The sequence below is a fragment of the Tachypleus tridentatus genome, chromosome 1 (genome assembly GCF_004210375.1).
Source record: "Tachypleus tridentatus isolate NWPU-2018 chromosome 1, ASM421037v1, whole genome shotgun sequence".
NCBI lineage: Eukaryota > Metazoa > Arthropoda > Merostomata > Xiphosura > Limulidae > Tachypleus > Tachypleus tridentatus.
The window spans coordinates 147,842,351-147,866,694 of NC_134825.1; the positions used below are offsets into that span (position 1 = coordinate 147,842,351).

The 24,344-nt window shown below is 33.1% G+C and overlaps 1 protein-coding gene across 5 annotated transcripts in view; it reads left to right on the forward strand.

The window, feature by feature from the left end:
- The first annotated feature begins 592 nt into the window (after positions 1-592).
- The window catches only part of LOC143226539 (band 7 protein AGAP004871-like), a 191,754-nt gene continuing 168,002 nt past the window's right edge, over positions 593-24,344 (forward strand). For 2 of the 5 annotated variants that reach the window (XM_076457629.1, XM_076457657.1), the window contains exon 1: positions 597-1,117. In XM_076457629.1, coding sequence (XP_076313744.1) covers positions 1,048-1,117 — 70 coding nt within the window. In that variant the 5' untranslated portion in view covers positions 597-1,047. Of the gene's footprint in view, positions 1,118-18,266; positions 18,454-24,344 lie in introns of all 5 variants that reach the window. The other 3 variants (XM_076457688.1, XM_076457647.1, XM_076457673.1) reach the window with 3 other exon arrangements.

Consider the following 24,344-nt stretch of genomic DNA (forward strand, 5'->3'; position numbering starts at 1 on the left):
CAGGCCATGCTAAGAATACACTATCATTTTGAGACATTGTAGTCCAGAAAAAAAAGCAAGATATCCAGTTATTTAAGCTTTTTGAGCTACTTTTTATTATATTGAAGAACTAGAATATTTTAATTTAACAAAGATTAAGCGAAAAATCATTTCTAATTTTTGAATGAAATATATTTGAGCCACGTTAATGAAAAAAGTTCAAATGTCTTTTACTTATTTCAAGCCACTTGTTAATAATTCGAAAATTTTATTTTCAGTTCTACTTCCGTGATGGTTTTGTGAACATCAACATTTGAGCCTCTAGTTCCTGAGAAAATGGTTCATTAGAATTTTAAGTACTGTTGCAAGCAAGACATTTCGTTTATGATGTTTTTAATATAGTCACACAACATAAAAGCAAACATCATAATTAAACACACCAGAAGAGACTCTTTCCTTGTTCTGTTCGATAAAATTGTCTTCTGTTTGTTTAGAAAACCTACATATTTCAGTTTTCTTCAGACTGATATTGAAAATACAGTTTCATAAGAGAAGTAATTTCATGATTATTTTGATTATATTTTAACTATAATAAGTTACTCACACTTCTTCCTCCAATTTCCGATTTATTTCAATATTAAAGTTTCGTAGTCTAACATTAGATTTCTATGCATAAATAAAAAACTAACACTTAAGAAATTGCATAGAATACTTTTAGTATGTTACATACAAATGCGCCGAAAGTTTGAAGAGACCGACGGTTTCTTCTAAAATAAATCCGCATTTCTTGACGTACCACAGTAAACCAAACTGTGAACGACTCCTGTACCACTTGGGCGCTGTGGATCAATACGTTCAGGATCTCCGTATTTTCCCGTTCAGCTTTTCGTGTTATCCGACTTGATGTGAGAGCCATCCCGCGCTTATTATTTTGTTTACACGGTGTAAGGCTTACGCTGAACGAATGAAATAAGTCTAAATATACTGCACTTAGATTCCTCCCACCAAGAAGCCAAGCTGAATACGTGTAACGGAGAACAGCCCTGTCTTACTCTTCAGGTCAGTAAAATGTCTGGCAATCCAAAGGACATATGCGATGACAGCGAACCAGCTGAGGAAGGCGCCTGTGGTGGTGTTGGTGAGTTTGCTTCCACCAAAGTGGAAATTTTGTACTATGTTTTTAAAGGTTTAGGTGGTAAATGAAACTGTAAGAAACAATATAGAAATATAAAATAAACAGCAGCATGCTTTTATAAGCTGTTAAATATTTCTCAACGTTAGTTTTAAACGTTAGCCAAAAAAAAAAGGATACGTCAGAAACTACAATTGAATCACGGTTGCTTCAAGATGTTGTAGCTACGGATAAACCGATTTATAGCTACATACAGAGAAATGTCCTAGAAGTAATAACGAAAAGAAAAGAGTTTGTGTTACTGAATACATGGAAATGCTAATGTCTCTGTTGTCATTAGTAATTACGATAGATTTAGTGTTGTCTAATTTTTTTTAGCCGACGATTCAAAGACAGTCACAACTAGCCATTAATTCTAAAGCTAGTAGAAAAGAACTGATAAATTGGAGTACCTTCCAGACGATAATTTGTTATATACACAATAAGTTACGTGGCTCGTTCGAAGTTATGGAGAACATGACTGGGCAACTGGCACAAATTTCCAACTGAATTTTCTATTATATCATGTTTACAGATTCCTAGAATAATAAAGAAATTATTTGTACAAAGACTAAAGAAATACATTCAATTATTTATGCACACCCCTCGACACATATTTACAAATTATCACCAAAATACTTTTAAGGAAAAGAAAACTAAACAAACAAAATGTTCTCACCCGTAGAACTATAGACTAGACGAACTTGTGCAGTCTCGAAAAACGAGGAATAAGCAAATAAAAAAATTTAGAGTAACAAATATTTTTATCCATTGGTTTTGAAGTTCATGTGTCATGCTGTGCTGTAGCCTATAAAGCGTTCATTATGTGACATAATTTTAGTGTCTACTGACTGACAGACAGACAACACACTACGGCATACTGGTATGAATGGTTAAAATATATGACCATTCCAGGCGGCCTTTGACTACATTTCGGTAAAGTTACAGTAACTAGTATTACAAACTTACTGTTAGCTACAAATGTTTGTTTTTGCTAATTATAATGAAGTATTATAAATATGTTTTAATTATTTTATTTCAATTCTGGAATACTTGCTTCCAATGAATGCGAAAAGATTTTACAAAAGTAAGACGTTTTCTTCTATTTTTGACACTTCCTTATGTACAGTAATATTGTGTAAGTCATATAGTTAAGTATCTACTTGCAATATATATATATATATATGTGTGTGTGTGTGCATATATGTATGATACATTGAATAAGAAACGTTCTCATTAAATTTGAGATAAAATACTGAATGTCATCTTTTCTTTTCAAAAAGATGAGTTTGATATACTAGTGATGAAGATTATAATTTTCTAGGTGATCATGCTTTCTCTGCTTCCTGCTTCATTATAGCCCTGTCGTAGTGTTCCACGAGATCAAACCTTCTCGAAACCAGCTGCGTGAATGTTGTCTCGCTCCTTTTGTGTAGTTTATCAAAGCAGCGCACGCTTAAGAAAACCAAAGACACAGAAGTTCACTAGAGATGCGTTGGGACTGCTTTTATTCCTGTTTCTTGAATTATTTTCCCCTAGAAACAACCGTTAATATTGGGGTGTGGTTCATAGCTTGTGACGTTTGATTTGTGAGCGTCAGCTATTTCAAATACTTAATCCTTTATTATCTTGTTGCCCCCTCCTAGTGGCAGAGAATTATATCTGCACACTTGCGGGGCTAGAAACCGAATTTCGTTACCACTGGTTGATAGAACCTTGATAGCCCATTGCGTAGCTTTGTACTTAATTATAATAAAACCTTCATCATTTTCAGTGATGTCGAGAAAACACACTTGTAGAGAAAAATATATATGTAAAAACGGCTCGTTTGGGTTGAGAAGCCGAATAACGTAAAATATTTTCTCAACCCAAACGAGCCGTTTATACATATATATTTTCCTTCATCATTTTGTTAGTGGTGCCCAGAATAACACTCACTTTTATTGAACTGGAGTTTTGGGATCAGATAATTCTCCTTCGTAACCATAATCTTTACTTTGTAGATACTTCTATTAGTCCCGTTTGGGTTGATTTGTATTGTGATGGCATGCACAAACTTTTAGCTTCATTGTAGAATATTGAAGTTTTCATACTTTTGATTCTTCTTCAGTTAAAATCTTCCTTTATATTTCTCGTGTTGTTTTTTTTCCTATCAGAAAGAAAGGTTTTAAACCCTCTCAGTCAGTGATTACGTTTCGGAGACATTTTACAAAGATAGTCAGCACAGTTTGCTTTCAGATGCAAAACAGGTCCTAGCGTCCGCAGGAAAATGATAGATAAATTATATGCATTTATGTCATCTATAAATGACTTTCTGTATATGGTACACATGCAATCAGTTTACTGTTTTTTCTCAAAGATACTTGAATGTGAATACGAGAGCTATTTTTTATTTTTAAAACATATTATTAAGTTATTTTATATCTTTTTGGTTTATATGTCTTCTTTATTTCACAGCAAACAGTCAAGTGATGTAAACAATATATTTCATCAAAAATGTATCCTAATATAACTACAACTTGGAAAATATCAACATTTTGTAGAGTTAGGCACCATATTTCTTTTAACTAGAGAATTGAAACAATATTTCAAAAATGATGTTACAAAATGTTAATAAGAGGCATTTAATTCAGCGGTGGATAGTGTTGACCAGCCGCCTTTCCTTCTTGTCCAACAGTTCAAATTTAGGAATAGCTATGAGCAAATATAGCTTATGCGAAATTTTAAAATAAACCAACAAATTTATAATACTTACAATATAGAAATGCTTTCTCCAGTTTATTTCAAATAAGCGGGTCCCTCGCTGGCACAGCGGTAAGTCTACGAATTTACAACCCTAAAATAAGGAGTTCGATCCCTTGAGGTGGACTCAGCTCTTTAGAAACTTTACATACAAAATCCAATCACTAACATAAAACGTCACATTAATTCTAATTTAATTAGGAAACAAAAACACTAAGCATAACAGTAATTTTATCAACATGTCAACCTAATCAAATGATTTGGTGCTTTATAGGTTAAAAAGCTCAGTTTTTTAAGTATGTTATTTAATCGAACTTGCTTATTTGTGAAACTTTCTACAACAGTTTCTTTTCTTTACTTGATTCTTCGGGTGTTTCAAGTGTTCTTGAATGGTACTACTTATTTAATTTTATTTTAAACTGTCTATTTACGTAAACAACCCTTAATTTATTTTAACTTTTATAAAACGTAACCGGTTTCCGTTTCTCTGATACACTTTAAGCAACAATTATGGAATCCTTCTGTCCTAAAACATTTCATAACTATGGTTAGTTAAATAACAAACGTTACAATTTTTAAGTTTAGTGAAGAAACCATCACAAGGGTCCTTTATGGTTCGGTTTGTATTGAATTTCGCGCAAAGCTGCACGAGGGCGAACTGCGCTAACCGTCCCTAATTTAGCAGTGTAAGACTAGAGGGAAGGCAGCTGGTCATCACTACCCACTACCAACTCTTGGGTTACCCTTTTACCAACGAATAGTGGGATTGCCCGTTACATTATTACGTCCACACGTCTGAAAGGGCGAGCATGTTTGGTGTGATAGGGATTCGAACCCACGACCTTTACATTACGAGTCGAGTGCCTTAACCACCTGGCTATGCCGTGCCGAATCCTTTGTGATTTATTATTTTGTTAATAAAGTGGCTTAACTAGAAATAAGCTCATACAAAGCTACTGAGTTTGTAAAATCAAACTTTCCATTATTTGTTTCAGTTTATGATTCTATTAAAGGGAGTTGAGAAGAATCTGTTAATTTAAACTATCATATAGGAACCAAATAATTTTCAACTTTTACTTACTTCTCTGATGATCCAATTTTTTCTTACAAAATTACAATAAAAATTTATCATTTACGGTACGTACAGAGATCGGAAAAAAAAAAAAAAAGTTGTTAAGTTATTCAGACCAATCACATCCTCCCGAAAATTTTCGTAAAATCCTTCCATCAGTTTTTGAGCGCAAGTAAAACAAAATTAAGAACAGGTTTTATCTTTCGCTCTGGCCCGGCATGGCCAGGTGGGTTAAGGCGTTCGACTCGTAATCTTAATGTCGCGGGTTCGAATCAATGTCGCACCAAACATGCTCGCCCTTTCAGACGTCGGGGCGTTATAATGTGTCGTTCAATCTCATTATTCATTGGTAAAACAGTTGGCGGTGGGTGGTGATGACTATCTGCCTTCCCTCTAGTTTTGCAGTGTTAAATTTCGGACGGCTAGCTATTTTTCTTAAAGGGATAAGTGAAAAAATAAATAAGATAAAAATACTCAGTACACTGACCTATCATAGTTTTTAATATAGCATTATTAAGCACTCTCGCAAACAGCTATTTACTGTTCACTTAAAAGTCACATGACAACAATTTCACATGAACACAGCAATTACCATTCATAAAAACGTCTCTCCAAATCGCTAATACTTTAGCATTAACTTATCTTTATTGATGTGTGTTTTCTTTAGCAAAGCCACAACGGGCTATCGGCTGAACCCACCGAGGGGAACCGAACCCCTGATTTTAGCGTTGTAAATCCGTAGACTTATCTCTATACTAGCGGGGGCGTCTTTATTAATGAAAATGTACATTTGAATACTACGTTGGGACTGTAATAGTCGAAAAATAATGTTATTCTTCATAAATAATTAAAAAAAATTAAACAGTCGCGTGTTATTCGTTCAAGACACGTCACTGATAATAACATTCGTGATAAAATTTTAAATGTTGTAATGTACAATTGAAATATCCGACTCACTTTCAAGCAAGAACAATTTATTTATATCTCAAAAATACTCCACGTGTCAAGTCCCCTGGTGGGATAACCGTCAGTCTTCGAACATACAACGCTAAGATTAGGAGTTTCATTCCCCTCGATAGACACAGAATAAAGCTCGATATCGCTTTGCTATAAGAAAAATAACACAAAAATACATATATGGAATGCTGTTTGTACGTATAAAAATAGTTACGATTTATAGAGTCATTAGATAGACTGGACGTTAGTGAAATAGAAAATGTTATTATTCAACTCGTGCCATATATGTTTCAGAGACCTTACACTGATTTTTTTCAAGTTAGTCATTTCACTTTACTTTTTTATTTGTGTAGCCTCTAATTACACATACCTGCGAATTTATACTTTATAAAAGTTGTTTTAGTTTTAATAACAGATTTTCCCAATTCAGCAACGCAGATTTCGAAAATAATGTGCTTTTTTCTATTACGTAAGGATATTTTTTTACATATCGGGAAGAAACACTTACTTAAATCAAATTATTATTTCATTTCCCATAATGAGCATTTCTTGTTACTGTATGTGTTTCTTAGGAATTCTCACGTCGTGACTGGTTTAGAGAAATCTGTAGCCAGTGGTTGTCAACATCTTATGTATAACTAAATGTGACTCAATTTCAAGTTAAATGATTCACTTACGTAAAAGCACATATGACGTTTTGTGAAACATCTGTACGTGATAGGGAAAAATGGGTATAATTTTCGGATTCAAGGTACAGGAATTACTATAGAACATGTACGAATTTCAAGACAATTAAAGCTGTGCTATAGGTATCTTTGGTTGCACTTAAGCACAAAACTACACAATAGGCTATCTGTATTCTGCCCACCACGGTTTTTAGCAGTGTGAGCGTTATTAAACTCCTCCATTACTCCTGTCATTACAATAAACAGCAGTTGTTGGAACATTCCATACTATACTGTATAGCATGTTTTTCATTGGAACTCTTCACTTTAGTCACCCTGTGAGTTTACACAATCCTGGAAACAACGAAAAATAAGGGCTCTAATCTTTTGCCAAGCATTACTTCTATGATTTATGTATTAAAGTATATACTGACTTGGCAAAGCTCAATAAACGCAATCATGTACAACTGGATGCAACGTATTTGGGGATCTAGTACTTTGATGCTTGCTGTTATAATGTTCCGTTCCATATAAAATGACTGTATATATGTATACAGCCTTTGTTAACTAAAGCTAGAATCATCGTTGGGTAATAAACTTTTACACAAAGAATAGTACTGATATCATCAGCTCCCAATTCACCAGAACAGTTACTTTACTTGTTCACAAGCTAACATCAATGGTAAATTTGACTCTACTTGTATGTATGATAGCTAGTTGTTGTTATCTGTAATATTATGTGAAACTGAAAACTTACAAACATGTCACTACAAAGCATTGGCTGATTTAAGTAAAAAGTTCACTTGTTATTATTGAAGACATTTTCAAAGCGGTAGAGCCCCCCAGTGGCTCAGCGGTATGTCTGTGGACTTACAATGCTAAAAACCGGGTTTCAATACCCCTGGTGGGCAACGCACAGATAGTCTATTGTGCAGCTTTGTGCCTAATTCAAAACAACAACAATCAAAGAGGTATCTATAAATATTGATAAAAAAGGAAAGAACAGACGTTTCTTGCGTGGATTACGCTCGGAAAACGAATCTAAACAATAAGATAAAGTTACTGTTTGTCATGCAAATGTTTTCTAACTTTATCAGAACAAAAGTTTTTTATCCTTTAGTAAGAACCATGTATTCTCATGGGTTGAACGGACTAAAACTCAGAAACCTTGTTTTAATAGTTCCATGTTTGTTTCCTACACTTGGATCTCGATCACATCTCTGAAGACTCTCAAGTGAGGTCTTTATTAAAAAATCTACTTGGTGACACAAAAGACTTGAGACTTAGAACCACATCAGTGTAATTCTAATTCAAAATAAACATTCCAATAGGAAGTAAAATGAGAATAAAGAGACAAATCATCACCTTTCTTGGTATCCGCTGACAAGAAACAGACTACTTATCTCAAGCGATTGTGTTCAAGCGCTTCGACTGAACAATAACAAGTACCAAACATTCCAATCACAGTATCCAATGTTCTTCTAACTAGTATTGTATAGTGCAGTATTTACCAACGGATTTAACTTTGTAATTTACAAATATGTGGAAACTGAGAAATAAAATATTTGATTTGTGGCAAAGCGTACTGATATACTGGAGTCAACTAAGGTTTTGGTTCGTACGTACAATATAAATATTCTGTAATATTATTTCAGTTTAAATTTTTTTCAGCAGTTTGTATTCCAATGAAGTTAAAAAACAAAACTTAAATATTTGCGAAAGAAAATACTGGCTCGCTCCTGAGTATAACAAACACTGCGATAAAGTACTTTCCTTACATAAAATTAATATTTAGAAACGAATAAACTAGGAATTCTATTTTAACACTTTATTTTTACTATAAAAATATTAACATAGCTTTCTGACCAATTCAAATGACAACATTAAAAATATCACAATATTGTTCATTGTATTTGTATGGACTGTTTACCTACTGTAACAATTTTTAGTTTATACAAAAGCAGACCATACTTGAAAGACATTCTGTAGTTAAGAATTCCATAGCAGTCCATACTGTAGGTTATAAACGTATGAATAACAAATATAGTCTATCAATAAATAAACAGACAACAATTTCAAAAGAAATGTAGTTTTATTGCTTAGAAAATACGAAACAAAATGATCAAAAATATCATTAGTATTTAGTGACTTATCCATTTGCAATATTAAAGGTAGACTCAAATATATCGTATTTACATGTGGAATATGAGCCTAGGGAATTGTATTCTACTTTAGGCAAAGGTCTTGGACGAGAACGTCTCCTAAATATGGATGTTTGTTACATTCTTTTAGGGCACGATCTATGATAGATTACAGATGCTTGATAGGGTTTGTCTTTACTTCAAGCCATCGTTTTGTGTTTCTGGCTGAATGATCAGGAGCTCCATTTGATGTGCAAGTACTTGTTTGGTCATTGGCGTAGACAATTAGAAGGGCTTCGTCAAGAATTGTAGTGTGCTGAACTGTAGTAATCTTCTCTTCAGTTACTACCAACTGTGATTGTCTAGGGGTTCAGATGGTATCCCACAGCATATCAGAGATATCCTATTGGGATTCTCAGCCAATTATCAGAGAACTGTGTACATCAGGGTTCGTCAGGAAAATAGTGTTCCAAAGGAAAGGAGTATGTGATGAAAACTGTTTAGTATTGTGGTGTTGATGTACGAGGTAACTTGGAGAAAGAAGTGTCTACTACAGTAGCCCATGTTATGAAGATAATTTCTGGATCTTACTTTCATCTGTTGTGCACACTTTCCTCAGAACAAGAAATGACCTTACACATTGTACTGGGCTGTACATAAATTGTGTTTTCAACATTATTGTAGCTGTGTTATCTTATTCAATGAATGAGGACAGTGCACTGTAAATTGATAACTTTTCACTTACCTTTACCGTCCTCCAGAACTTTTCATTATCGTGAAAATCCAATTCATCCATTGAACTGTTTGCATATAACGTCTTGGATATGATAGATTTCTGTTCTTGGCAACGTCTGTTTACACTTATTAGTACACATACCACAATAAGCAGGCACTTAGTTTAGCAGTAATTAAAAATAATATAATTTCAACTAAAATCCGACTTTGTGTTCCTCTTATAACTATTTTAAATTGCAGTCAAGTTAAAACTCAGTATTATAACGTTTTTAAAGAGACAGTGAAATCGAAAGAGACTTAGAATCCTCTTTAAAGCTGCTATTAGCTTGAAATTCAGTCGAAAACTATTTTAAAGCTGCATTAAAAATAAAATTGAATCTTTTAGCTCTCTTTAAAATTACAATATAGTTAGGACTTGGTCATATTACACTTTTAACGATACAATGAAAATGAAAGAGTCTTAGAACCATCTTTTAAACTGCAATGGATTTGTTAATCATTTCTGCACCTTCTCGAAACCAGAGTGAAGTTGCAACTCAATTTTACTCTCTTTATAATGGAGATGCAGCGAATTTGAAAGCTAGTCAATAGTGGAGATGAAACCTATTTGAGTTTTTTAACCAGAGCACAGCTATAGAATAATTAAAATTTGGTTTGCTTACTACAATAGCATTGTAGCAAAGTGAGAAAACATATCCTGAAACCTTCAATAGAGCCGGAGCGGAGTTGGGACTAAAACTTATATTTTTCAATAGAACTTCAACATAATTATAACTCTGATTAAATAACTTTGCAAACAGCACGTCCAGCTTATCCTGCTTACTTTGATTTGTCAAGATCGAATATTCTGGAATGAGATGCTCAGAGTACGTATCGAGATCACGTGCCTCATCATTGTTGCTAACATGCATTTGTGTCGACTACTATCATCATTAAATATCTTTCGTTTCACTTCATTAAAAAAGCTCTTCCAAGGAAACTAACTACAGTGAAAACAAAACTGCACGAAACCTTTTAACGGTTGAAAGTGTTCGGCGAAACGGAACTATTAAACAGTAGCACAATGAAGAGTAGTTAAAAACGAGAGCCAATGTTTTTTCGAAGATCTCCGAAGTTTCAGACTTGTATTTATCGTCCATATTTTCACCGACTGAGACTCATCCATCATTTTACAAGAGCAATTAAGTAATTAACAAGCGTCATTCTGGGGAAACTGAAATCACATAAGTTTTATGTACTTTATGAGCTTGTGAATTTTTGGAGTAACACAAATTATATACAGTTTTATGAAACGGACAATCTGGTTTTTAGAAATGGGGCCAATATTTTGTTACAGTGTACTTCATCCAACTTTCTAACGAAGAAGAGTGTCAAATTGTACTACTTGTTGGTGTTGTTTGAAAGAAGTAATAAACACTAGAAAAACACAAACATGAAACCTTGTGACGTTAAGAAAACAAAGAATATGGCTTCCAAATTTAAAAAAATATTAAAAGTCCACAATACAACCAAACTTAGAGATGGACTTAATGTGTACTGATGTTCTTGTGATATTTTAGATTTAAGAATTTTATGAAGAATCTCTTCAGGAATCTCTTTCGTTCTGTAAGAAGCTTATTAAAGTCGAATTTAACAGAAATTCTCAAAATAGATCACATGGTAAGAATTGGGAGTTCTAAAAAAAAAAGGACTTTAATTTTTCAAAATGTATACCATGAACATTATTCGTTATTAGTGAAATTACGAGAACGTTATGTGATTGTTCAATATAATATAATCTGTTAAAGTTACAGCTATTACAACTTTAGTGTGTTATAAGAGTGGTGTTCACATTTTGAGGTAACATAAGAATTGGTGGTGTGTGCTGTTGATTAGTGCCTTTTTTCTAGCTATTCAGCTCAAAATTAAGGATTGCTAGTGCAGATAACGTTTTTCTACTTTGTGTGAATACTCGAAACAAATGAAATCAAACCAGTCAACCTGGCGGAAATATAATATTGCTAAAATATAAATGAAAATAATTTAATTATATTCATAAAACTTGCCTGTTTCTTCATTTTTTCTTACAGAGACATTCCATCCACTAAATTTTATAATATTTTGTTATGAGAGATTGATTTATGTGCGTGTCACGTATTCCTACATATGAAACAAAAGTTAGGTAGAGTGCTCAAAACCATTGCTGACTAAAGGAATCTGTTATCTTTGTTGGCAATAATAATTATGCCCTTGATACTGACTTTAACAAGGCGTTATTGCTAAAATATGTCCCATCAGTCATGTTATTTAGCTTGCACTTTGAAGAACTTAGTTAAATTTTAAATGATCTTACAACCCGTTTACAGCTTGCAAACCTACTACATATTTTTACCCTTTATAGAATTCGGATTTATTACAGCGAAACACCTTTGTTAAACCTGTAAATCCTAGTTCGTTGCTTTAAAAGAAATCAGTGCACTTAAGAACACCATAATGTAAGTAGATGGGAGAAAAATTTGTTTCATGAACTCAGAGTTTATGTTTTTCTCCTAACGATAACGTGCCCATTGTGTTGTTAAGTTTAAGGCTTTATATTCAAGGAAGTGTAAATTGTAATGGGTCAAAGGACTAATATTCAGGAGGAAGAGTTATTGTTGAAACTAAGTATTATAACTAATCTTAAATTGTATTAAAGTTGAAACTTAATCTATGAAATATCAAAAGACGGTACGCCCCAAACAACTGACCTATGTTATCCCCCTTGGGGACCATCCTCAGTGCGAAAGGGTGAGGCATCATTTAGTATGTGAGGGACTTCACCTTGATAAGGGGGAAATTTTTGTCACAACAAGATTCAAAGTTGTAATTCAAGTAACAACAAGCATCAACGAAAACAAACCAGTAGCCAACACATCCTGATGTTGCTACACAATGCAGAACTACCATCGGCTTCTTCTAATGATGTTTAGGTTAGGCCAATATTGATGATTCCGTTTGCCTAAACATTCTCTGGAATGGAGCGCCAAAGTATCTGCTTTGAATATGGGCAACTGAACTACTTTAAAAATGTATTGTTCACACCTTTTCATGCATCAAGGCAAACAAGGATATTGGTTTTGATCGATTGTTCCAAACTTTTAAATTAGTAATTAGCAAGCTGTGAAACTATTACTTTGGCTTCCTAAAATATTTTCATTACTAGTTTTTATTAGTTTGCAGAGCAGTCTATGATATATTCTCAAAGCAGGTCTCAATAATAGCAATGAGTATAAATCAACAAGTAATAGACATTTGTGTGTAAAGTAGATATCTACGGCACTTCTTTAGCAAAGTTTGTGGCCAGATGTAGCTGGGACTCTATTAGATTTTACTCAGTTACTCAGTGTATTTTAATGAGTAACCACTTTTTATGATTTTGAACACTTTTCGACGTAGAGTTTCAAGATGTCACATGGTGTGTTTTTTTATTGTAGCCCTTAAATTTGAGAGTTTATAGGTCTTCCTTTGGCTCACCAGTGTGAGCAGAAGGTTGTGGTGGTGAAAGCGATGTTTAGTTAATTTCAGAAATGATTAATGAGTAGAATAGCCTGTGTAAAAAATGTAAAAAAGCATTTAATGTCACAACTATATTCTTCAATAGAAACTCAAACAAGAGAAATATGACAAATCATCTTCTAATGTCTTGGAAAACCCATTGTTTATGAAGGTAAAAATGCAGTATTATGAGTAGATATGACTGCCCATAATGTTCAACTACACTCTAAAAACTAGGTGTTATTCATCATCCTAAGTTAATCAATGGATTAAATGAGGGTGATCCCCACACCTTTACTCCTCCTCTCGTGGTTTCCACTACTGAAACATTACAAGAAGGTGTATGTGTTTCGTGTTTTTGTTTTAAATTTCGTTACTCTAACGTCAATACAGAAAAGCGTAAAGCATAACTTATCACGACACATACTCAGCCTCATAATACGCAGCTTAATCAATGATTTTTGTTATAATATGTTAAGTAACTAATACTTCAGCATCGTCTCAACAACAGAATATTATTTTAATCATTATGTTTACTAGTTTTTAAAAGTTCGAACTTAATCGATGCATAAAGACTTCATAGTCTATAAGTTTTTTTATTGTTTACTCAACACCGATGCATAACAACTGTAAACATTTACAATAAGCATTGACGAGTCAGAGAATAAAACCCAGTTAAGCATCGTATTCCGATAATTGTCTTGTTCTGGTATTTCAGAATGTCTGAAGTTCATCAGAAAACTAAATTCGACGTTTCATGTAAATTAGAAACCTAGTATAGTACTTTTGTAGCGGCTACTAACCAAACAAAGCGATAGGTAATACAAGTGTCTTTCAACAATAGCATATTCTATTAACTTATAAAGAGAAATTCAATAAAAAGCATTAACCAAGTTTCTCTGTATTACGATAATTCCCCCTTTTCATTTAAAAGAATTCCAGTTTATATTTAAACGAGTAATGAATAATACTGTCATTCGAATATAGATGTTTATCGATTGACGAAAACACAATAATAAATAATAAACTAGTTTTAACACATGTAGGTAACGTAAAGTACAACTGAATTATCGTGATACGTTTTGGTTAGTATAATGCTTGAAAGACAACATCCGAATTGAAATTTTCTTTTACAACAAAAGAACTGACGTCAGAGATTTAACTTAGGTCTCAAGCTACAGCTCGTAATGATTTGTCTTGTGTTCTACAAATTAACTGAAAGTCATTTCCATCTTTTGTCACCAACTGTGACTCTCAGATCTTGTTTAATTCTGTTTTCAAGGGGTCGATAGGAAAACAAATCGATTCTGCACGAACTTTAAGAATTAAATCAACAAGACTAATAACAGACTCAACGCGTTTTTATAAAATTTTAAAAAGAACTTACGAAGCTTACGATATAATTTCACTCATGTTATAATACGTACATCTATAATCACCAAAACAGTACTTCAATCATTTAATGACATATTCCATATGTAACAAAAAATGTAATGAGGAACTTGTATTTTTTAGGAATACAAATGTTTATGGTTTAGTTTGTTTTGAATTTTGCGCAAAGCTACACGAAGGCTATCTGCGCTAGCCTCCCTAATTTAGCAATGTAAGAGTAGAGGGAAGGTAGTTAGTCATCACCACCCACCGCCAACTCTTGAGCTACTCTTTTACCAACGAATAGTGGGATTGACATTATAACGCTCCCATGGCTGAAAGGGCAAGCATGTTTAGAGTGATGGGGATTCGGACCCTCGACCCTCGGATTATGAATCGAGACCTTTAACCACCTGGCTATGCCGGGCCTAAGTCTTTAGGGTAATGTTAAATGTCAAGAACTATCAGCACTATTGTTATACATCAGTTTTATTTTTGAAAAAAGTGTTGGCCCTTTACCATAATAACCAAACCATATCTTAGTAAACAGTTTAAGTTATACTTGAAACAATAGAAATATAACTGAGAACAATCTGTTTTATATTATTTAAAAGCTATTTGTAAAACAGTTTTAAACTCCGTTTGATTCTAAGCATCATATTATGAAACCTTTTATGATTCTGACATTTCAAGAACTATTAGAATGGAACTGTTAAATCCAAGAAGTAGGTTCGGAGTTATTGATCCGGAGACATCTTTAGCTTTAACAAAGTATGTGCTGAAATGAGAAGAGTGGTATTTACTACTTTCTTTTACTAGCTATTACCTTAAGACCGACTTTCTGAATTATGTTACAAGTTTAATCGTTCACTAATATTACTTTTAGTTACTTTCCAAGTTAATATCTATAAAGACCAGAAAACAGACAGAAATAAGTGTATAGTTATTATATAAATAAAACAGGTCGATATTGGTCAAGGAATAGATAGACTTTTAATAATGGTTAAAATGATCTTATAGTGTACGATAATATACTTAAAACGTTTAATACAAACTTGAAGTAGCCCATTCAAATTGATCTAAGATAGAGTTGACCATCAACGTTCTTCAGAGAACCACTAAAGTGGAGGGCAAGGAAACAGCAAGATGTGGAAGTATCTGAAGGAATACCACAATATGTGTCTATAAGAAATTATCTCAATTCTTTCAGACATACTGGAGTAGGAAAGCAATGTTAACGTCCAGATTTAGAGTTCTGCAGCTGGTTTGGTTGGACTTATACCTAGCAGTTAGATGACAGAAGGCATCCTCAGGCTCTGTAAACCAGGCTATAAAAATTTTTTAAGCGTGGATGGATGGATTGTTCATGCCAAAGGCAGCATCATCCGGGTATAAATATTCTGCATTATAAGATGAATTTGATCTTCCTCAACACTTGGATAATGTGTAGCTTTTATTTTATCAATCAGTTCAAGGTTTGGATTAAATCAACACCAATAAAATGCAATTCGTTTTATCCTGGAAGCACCTAAATTAATTGCACTTGAAACCAATGTCTCGCGAGTGCACGTCTTTTGCATGCTTCCACAGATACGTATTATTTATTATTATTATTATGAAAAAGAATGAATGGTAATTTTTCTGACCAGAGAATCTTTCATAAGGTCATTGTTTATTATTATTGCAACACTCTATGTGCAATTGTAAAAATTGGTTTATATGTATATATCCTCTCTGCTATCTTGCCCAAATGACTGAGCTCGAGTTGTACAGTTTTCTCTGTTTTAGTGACTTAGCTTTGATGTTTTAAAGCTATGACAAAATAAGGATCATACAAAACTTATCGTAACATATTCACCAGTAAACATGACCATCGTTTTTATAAAGCTCGAATTAGTGACTGTACAAAGAAATGAAGTTATTAAGTTTTGTCCAGAACTTGCATCCAGGATAAGGGTCGATTCAAGCAGAATTAGTGTTGCACTAATATATCTATTCTTGTCATAATAATTGTAGAATACCCAAAGAAGTCTTGCCTAATCATGATACTTCTTTTATTATTTGCTATCTTATCTAAAAAAACTCGGTTATTTGAATGAACGATTTTTAAACATTAAAAAAACATAAATTCACGCATGCCCAGTTTGCGTTCTCCAATTTATACTCAAAATCTGGTATAACAAACAATTTGAAAGAGTATCATGCTCTGGTACTAAAGGTTACATATGATAAAATATGAATGTATATATATATATATATATGTATGTATAAGTGATAAACATTGTGTTGTATTTTTTTGAATTGAATATAAAAGATTTCAACACCAGTTTTATGATTATTACTCTTTGGAATAAGAGTCCTAGTTTTAAAAAATAGTGCTTTAAGATAAAATTTATGGATAGACGCTATACAAGATACTGTTTTCAATTTATATTTTTAAGTAGAAATATTACAATTATTACGTTAAAAGTCAATGTTATGATACTATCTTATCAGGAACTTATTTGATCAATTTCGCCCAAAGTTACCCAAAAGCTATCTATGGTAACTATCCCTAATTTTGAAGTGATAAGTTAGAGGGAAAGCAGCCTATCAATTCCACCCTCCAACAACTTTTGATATATTCTTTAACAACGAATAATACCATTGATCGTCACATTGCAATGCCTGCAAGTGCCCTAACCTAACGGTTATGGCACAAAAAAGGAAATTAATTTATGACCGATGACCTAGAATGTTGTTGATAACATTTACGCTTCATTAAACTTTAATTGACATCAAATGATTGATTCTGGGGTTGAATCGTATGAGAAATAAGGGAACTTCAAAAACATAAAGTGTTAAAGTTGAAGTCAGATGATAGAAAATATATATATATATATATGGCATACCACATGCAGTTTTGATTCCAATTTATTGTATTTAAAAATGTATAAGTGAAAGTAAAGAAGAATATACCAACCACACTATATCTGCTATATCCAGTGCCGGCGAGGCCTTCACGTCAATACCAGAGCTCTTCAGGTGCCGAGGCACGACATATATAGTAGTACTCGTTGTCACACTGTAAAATTTCTACAGATAAAAACTTTCAGCGACGTGTTTCGATCCCGTAATTCTCAAATTACTCTAAATATTTAAACTACACACACACAATAGGTGATGCACGAAAACGTTGATATAAAAATGCAAGTTACCTCCGTTGAGTATTGTTAAACATCGTGTGGTCAAAGTAAGATTGTTAAAGATGGCATTATGAATAATTAGAGCCAATAGTTAAAGTGTAAATCTAGAATTGGGGAAAGGAAGTGTCTAACTCACTAGGTTGTAGGTAATTAGATAATATGGTTTTAGAAAACTTAAGAAAAAACAACAAAATCTATCTATAGGAGAAGAAAAAATCGACATCAGTTTTGACGACAATCAGAATGACCAGGTTAAAGGTTCGTTATGCTTCCTTTCACTTAACTATTAATAGCTAGCTGCAATTTCAGTCTCACTGATAAAGACCAGTTTACGCGTACAATCTTATGTTTTTCATTTTAACTTCTCCACAAACTTTCAATTGTTTCAGCTCCTCGTGGTTCCTTGATCGGTATGATGTCCTTTCCAAAGTTTTAAGCTGGTGGACTGGACCCCTCACATAACCCACTGATTACAGATAAACTAGACAACTATTTACCAAAAACATCTTTTAGACCTTTTAAGATTTAATTACAGCTCTATATGTATACTTTTTTGGGGACTAGTAATTGAGATCTTCTGAAAATCAGACTCAACAGTATATAAGGTTAAGTAACAATTAAAATCAAACTTCTTTTGTGTTCGACATAAATCTATATTAATTCAATTAAACCGGTATATTTCTACGAATGCTGCATCAAGTAATACAGAACATAAATATTTTTCTTTGTGTTTAGTTAACAGCAAATCTGAATAAGCATATTTCTATGATGTGACCAACGGAGGAATCGACCTCTTAGCACGTTAACAATCAAAATCTTCAAGCATACCACTGAGCCGCCCTAAGTACGCTAACAATCAAAATCTTCAAGCATACCACAGAGTCGCCGTAACTGATGGGGAAGGGACTACAATCAAATTATAGTAGGCTGCTTATTGTTGTTGTTTGTTGTACTTATTGCCATATTTAAATTTTATTTTTTTAGGCTACAGGTTTTTATTGGCGTTTTATGGCGCAAAGAAACTGGGCTATCTCCGCAACTTTTTTATTTTCTGGCCATATATTTACTGTATAGTGAAATAACATTTTAAAACAATTTACTGCCTATTTTAATTTTTAGTAAACATTGAACTTAGTGGTAAAATTATTTGCATATGCGATTTCTTATCTTTATATTTACAGACAATCAGTAAATTATACTAAAATTGTTTTCGACCCTTATCTATGTTGTCGCGTCCAGTCGTACTCTATATGACAAAAGTGCATTTTCTGAAAACAGACCTGCAGCGTAGTTTCCATTGACAAAAGACTCCATCATAAGGTTATCATGCCAAAAGCACGCCGATTTTCTTTCTGAGCTTTCAATAATCCATCTAAAATACAAGAATGGCGGCTTCCAGTGCCAGTTTTATATTACGATTGCACAAAACCCATAAGTTGTTCATCCACGGAAGAGTATCAATACCTAGGCCCGGCATGGCCAAGTGGTTAAGGCACTCAACTTGTAATCCGAGGGTCGTGGGTTCGAATCCTTGTCACACCAAAGATGCTCGCCCTCTCAGCAGTGGGGGCGTTATAATGTGACGGTCAATCCCACTATTCGTTGGTAAAAGAGTAGCCCAAGAGTTGGCGGTGGGTGGTGATGACTATTTGCCTTCCCTCTTGTCTTACACTGCTAAATTAGGGACGGCTAGCGCAGATAACCCTCGTGTGGGTTTGCGCGAAATTCAAACCAAACCAAGTATCTATCCCCGTTTTATTCTTCAGCTGCTGGAGATATGCAACAATTGAGTGTATATGTTGTGGAAGTACGTTGTGTGCATATGGTTTGTGTTGCTTTTTCGAAGAAATATCTTTCTTGATTATGTTGCATAGTGTTACCTGGGATTCATAGATGATTTTTGCCATTTATTCTTGTGTTCATGTAATTTACTTTCTGCAACTATCTTTTTGGATAGTCTTAAGTTTAGTCATGTTCCTTTGCTTTCAAAAGCCATCAATTACAAGGATATTCCCGTCTTAGAATACATTTTTATGATCGAAGTGTATCACTATCTAGCATCCTAATGGGCTAATATGTACCTTCCCAGTTTTTGGTGGCACCACACTACCTACGAAAAAAGCCAAACAATATCAAAATGTAGTTCTGATATATGGTTTTACACTGCGACTTTTTATCGGCATACTTGCGTATTGCGTATTGTTTAAATACAGGATACTCAAGTTTCTGTATTTAAACACACTACAAGATTAATTCGACCATTGAAATAGAAATGTACTAAAAGGAGATTGCAACAATCCTAAAAAAAACTCGTTTATGAAAAAAAACAACATTATCATATGTTCTTCATAGTAAAATGAAAGAGAATGTTTAACACAAGTTTGTTAAATATACGTATATTGTCGATTACATTAAAAATATTACATTCAGCATTGCATTTTTTTTCACGACAAAGGAGGGTAAAGTAGTGGTCGTTTACTTGAATATTTCGTACTTAATTATGCGAAAACGATAAGGGTGATTGTTTTTATTTTTTTGAATTCACGCGCAAAGCTACACGAGGGCTATCTGCACTAGCCGTCCCTAATTTAGCAGTGCAAGACTAGAGGGAAGACAACGAGTCATCACCACCTACCGCCAACTCTTGGGCTAATCTTTTACCAAAGAAAAGTGGGATTGACTGTCATATTATAACGCCTCCACAGCTGAAAGGGCGAACATGTTTGGTGTGAGGAGGATTCTAACCCGTGACTCTCAAATTACGAGTCGAGCGCCATAACCACCTGGTTATGCTTGGTCCTCGATAAGGGTGAAGTTTTTCGATTTAAATTTTTTTTCTCCTTTCACTTATCTAGTACTCCCACGCCAGAAAAAGTTTAATCTACGATTGACAAGTTGCATTTCCAACCGCTAGGATTATAATGTATTTAGCTAAACTGTTTGCAAGTTGTACAGCTTAGGCTTCAAAGCATGTTAGTAAAGAGTGTCTGAATTAATTTTGTTGTTTTAGAAAATAAACTTTATTCTAAATGACCAACTCTACTAAGGCTTGACATTAGCTTATATTCCATGAAAATTATCTTCACAATTATTTCCAGGATTGAATCTTTTTGAGAATAACCTATTTAGTAAACAAACGTAAGCCAATTACAGTTCCTTATCAATTCCTCTTGGTTTTAATCGCATTTGTTTAAACAACAGCAACTGTTTTACCAACAACAATTATATTTGTAACATCTGAAACTAGGGCTTATTCGAAGTTTTGTAAACAGTTTTTACAACCAAGTACTGATTTCCTTTTATTTTCTTTAGATCCTAGAACGTTTATTTTACAACTTGCTATTCTTTTTAAGTTTGGTTAATTAATTTTTCAAAGTATTTACCATTTCATTGCTTCTTTTTATAAACCTTATTATCTTGTGCATATTAGTTCGTATTCTCTCGAATCTTTTTACGCATATTGTGCAGGTACACACATTTTGCTTGTTCGTAGTTAAACGCAAAGCTATACTTGTTATCTCTGCTGTGCTCACTATGGGGATCGAAACCCGGTTTCCAGTGTCGTAAATTCGCAGAAGTACTGCTGAGACACTAGGGGCAACACATACGTAATATTTCTTACCTACTATTTTCTACTATAGTAAAGCCTTAGAATGAAATGTTTTGTTTTTTACATTTTAGCGTAAGTAATTTTCCAAATATATGTATTAGTTTAACCATGACATGCTGTCCAAAGAGACTGACTGGTATATTTTGGCTCCAGTTGCCTATTGTTTTAAATAATTTCACGTTATTGTTACATGCAATTTAGCACATGGAAGCGGAAAATACTTGTTTTTTACAACTATAAGAGCAGATCATGCCCGAGGGGTTTAACCTTTCTCAGCTGTTTTATAATTAAATAACCAGCAAAGACATGAGTTTCGCGCGTGTTTTTGGAGTAAATACTCTGTTCTGATAGCGACCATTTCTCTCGATCTTATCAGATTATATGATGAGGGAGTAGTATTTAATTTCTAGTAACAATAATATGTCAGTTATGCCCTATCCATTCTTTAAATTTAATTTCATTAACAACATTGGATATTATATTTATTTCATCCGATTTTAATTATTATTTTTATTATTATAAAATTATTTTTCATTGTTAGCTAAGTTTACAGATTTAGGACTAACCTAGATATACTAAGTTAGCTTAACTGGGTATAACTATAATCACAGTTTAATAGTTCATACTTGGTCATAGGTCTAAACAAGTGAACTTTTTATCACAGTGGAGACACACAGTGTTAGAATATTTAATATGTCACTTTTATATATTTTATCACTTCTTATGAAGAATTATGTTATTTATTTTATAATAGTGATAATTATGCATTTTTAGATTAATATATCGATTTAGGAATAATTTAAGTCTTCTGGGCTGGCAGAACCTCAGGAGACATTACTGGTTTTGTGGCGGAAGAATATCATTAACAGTGAGGGCACCCAACTGACGAAACAGCGCATTTTGATCATTGTAAATATTATAGTTGGAGCTTCATTTTTAATTAGCTATGCTTGTTACTTGTTATATATTTTACTTTTGACCTGCATAGGTAGCTTGCTTTGATCAGAAATTAATATCAAAGACGTGTTATTGGTAAATCTACTTATTTGTTAACAAAAGTATAATAAACATATTTTGAATTGTATAAAGACAAGAAGGGATCGAAATACGTAACGTGGCTAACTATAGTAATATAAATTTTAATGCTACAAGAAGGATTGAAACAAGAAAATCCATACTACGAAAACTGAGGTTTTAAACTTAAAAATGTTATCTCTACTTTGATAAATCACTGTAATTATATTAATATGAGTCAAGTTAGAAATCAAAGTTTTTAACTTTTAAGTAACTCAGTCATTACATTTTGACTCTCTTGTTTAAACATTTTTTGTAGCGTTAAACTTTCTAAATTGCTATAGCTAGTTAGGTTACGTACATATAGTAACTATATAAAATATAAAACTTTAAATACTATATAAAATTTAAATTTTTTATTGGTCACTTTTTTTTCCTTTTTCATTAGCTATATTTTTGTGTCCCAGTGATACCAAGCGTGAGGCGCGCGTATACCCGATTCGCTTTCATTACTTATCAGGATTTGTACCAACTTACTCTCAAGTCTAATTATATGCTCAAAGTAACAGAAGTAACATAGTAGAGTAATAAAGCTCCTCCTTTTTTCTGTACACTTTTCTAGAAAAGTCACTTACTTACTTATTTGCTTAATTGAAAATTCGTTGAAATGGTGAAATTTGTATTTATTCAATAAATACGTATATAGCTACTTAGCCTGCTTTATAAATACAATATATATATATATATATATTATTTTTTATTTGCCAGTACTGTGAAATAGTCATTGCTAATATTCAGACATTCTGAAAGTGGTATTGAGCGGGCGATATTTTTGGCCGCCATTTTGTTTCAACATGATATGTGTGTGTTTCTTTTTATAGTAAAACAACATGGGGCTATCTGCTATGTCCATCGATGGAAATCGAACTCATTAATTTAGCTTTGAAAATCCGAAGACTCACCGCTGTCACAGCGGTGGACTTCAACAGGATTCTTACTATTAAGTACTATTAAACTCTAGAACGTATCATAACGTTAGAAATATTTTGATTTTCGAAGAGATGCTACAGATTTTAATAAGAATAATTCAATATCAATATGCTATAGGTAATACAGATATTTTTATATTGATTTCTGTCAATTAAATAGCCTTATTTTTCACAAATGAGTCAGCGCAAGGTTTACGGATATGAGTGTTATAGACAACCTATAATATCTATGTATCTCAGAATGGTTGGTATGGATATTAACACTTTTATTGATAAGCAGAAAACATTTCGACCTTCTTAAGTCATATTCAGGTTAATAAAGAGAGAGTTTGCAACTGACCGTTGCCAGACACACGTCTTAGGGACAATAGTATAAACGGGTACAGAATTGTAGGGGGGCGTTGCAGTTGGATGTTAGGTTGTTAATTAGTATGTGTATAAAGGTATTTTTTTGTATTTGTTTAATTTTGGTTTTAGTTGTTGTATGAGTAGGGCTTCTTTCATTTTGCGTTTGTCTATATTTGTTCCTTTACTTGGTATCTGGGTGTTTCCGATAGTTATGTTGTGTTTATTTGATTTGCAGTATTCAAAAACGTGTGAAGATGGTTTTTTATGTTCTTTGAATCTAGTTTCTTGTTCTTCCAATACAGAATTCGTTGGTGTTGCATTTGTCAGTGTAGTTTTTACATAATATGAATTTTAGTTTTGTACTTGTTTTTTGAATAAATTGATGTTTACTGGAATGTTGTGTTTTTATAAGTTTTTTTTCTCCAAATATTGGTTATTGCATATGGTATACAACAGTGTAAGGTGTTGTAGTTTGTTGTATCTTGGGATTTATTGTTGTTTGTTGATTTAGGTGTGTGCGTATACTTTTTCCTACGAATTTTTGAGGAAATTAGTGATGTTGATGAAGTGTTGTTTTAGTTTGTTGATTTTATTATTAATTTTATCAGGTGAACATAGTTTTGTGGCTGTGTTTATTTGGTTTCTTAATATGTTGAGTTTTTGTTTTGTTTAATGTGCCGGTCATTTGCAAGCTCTGTCTTAGTTCACCTAAAGATGACCTAGGAAGGTCGAAACGTTGTTTTCTGCTTATCAATAAAAGTGTTAATACCCATACCAGTCGTTTTGAGATACATTTTTATTTCGAGTGGGTTTTTTATCATCAAGAACCCTAATATCTCATTATGATGTTTT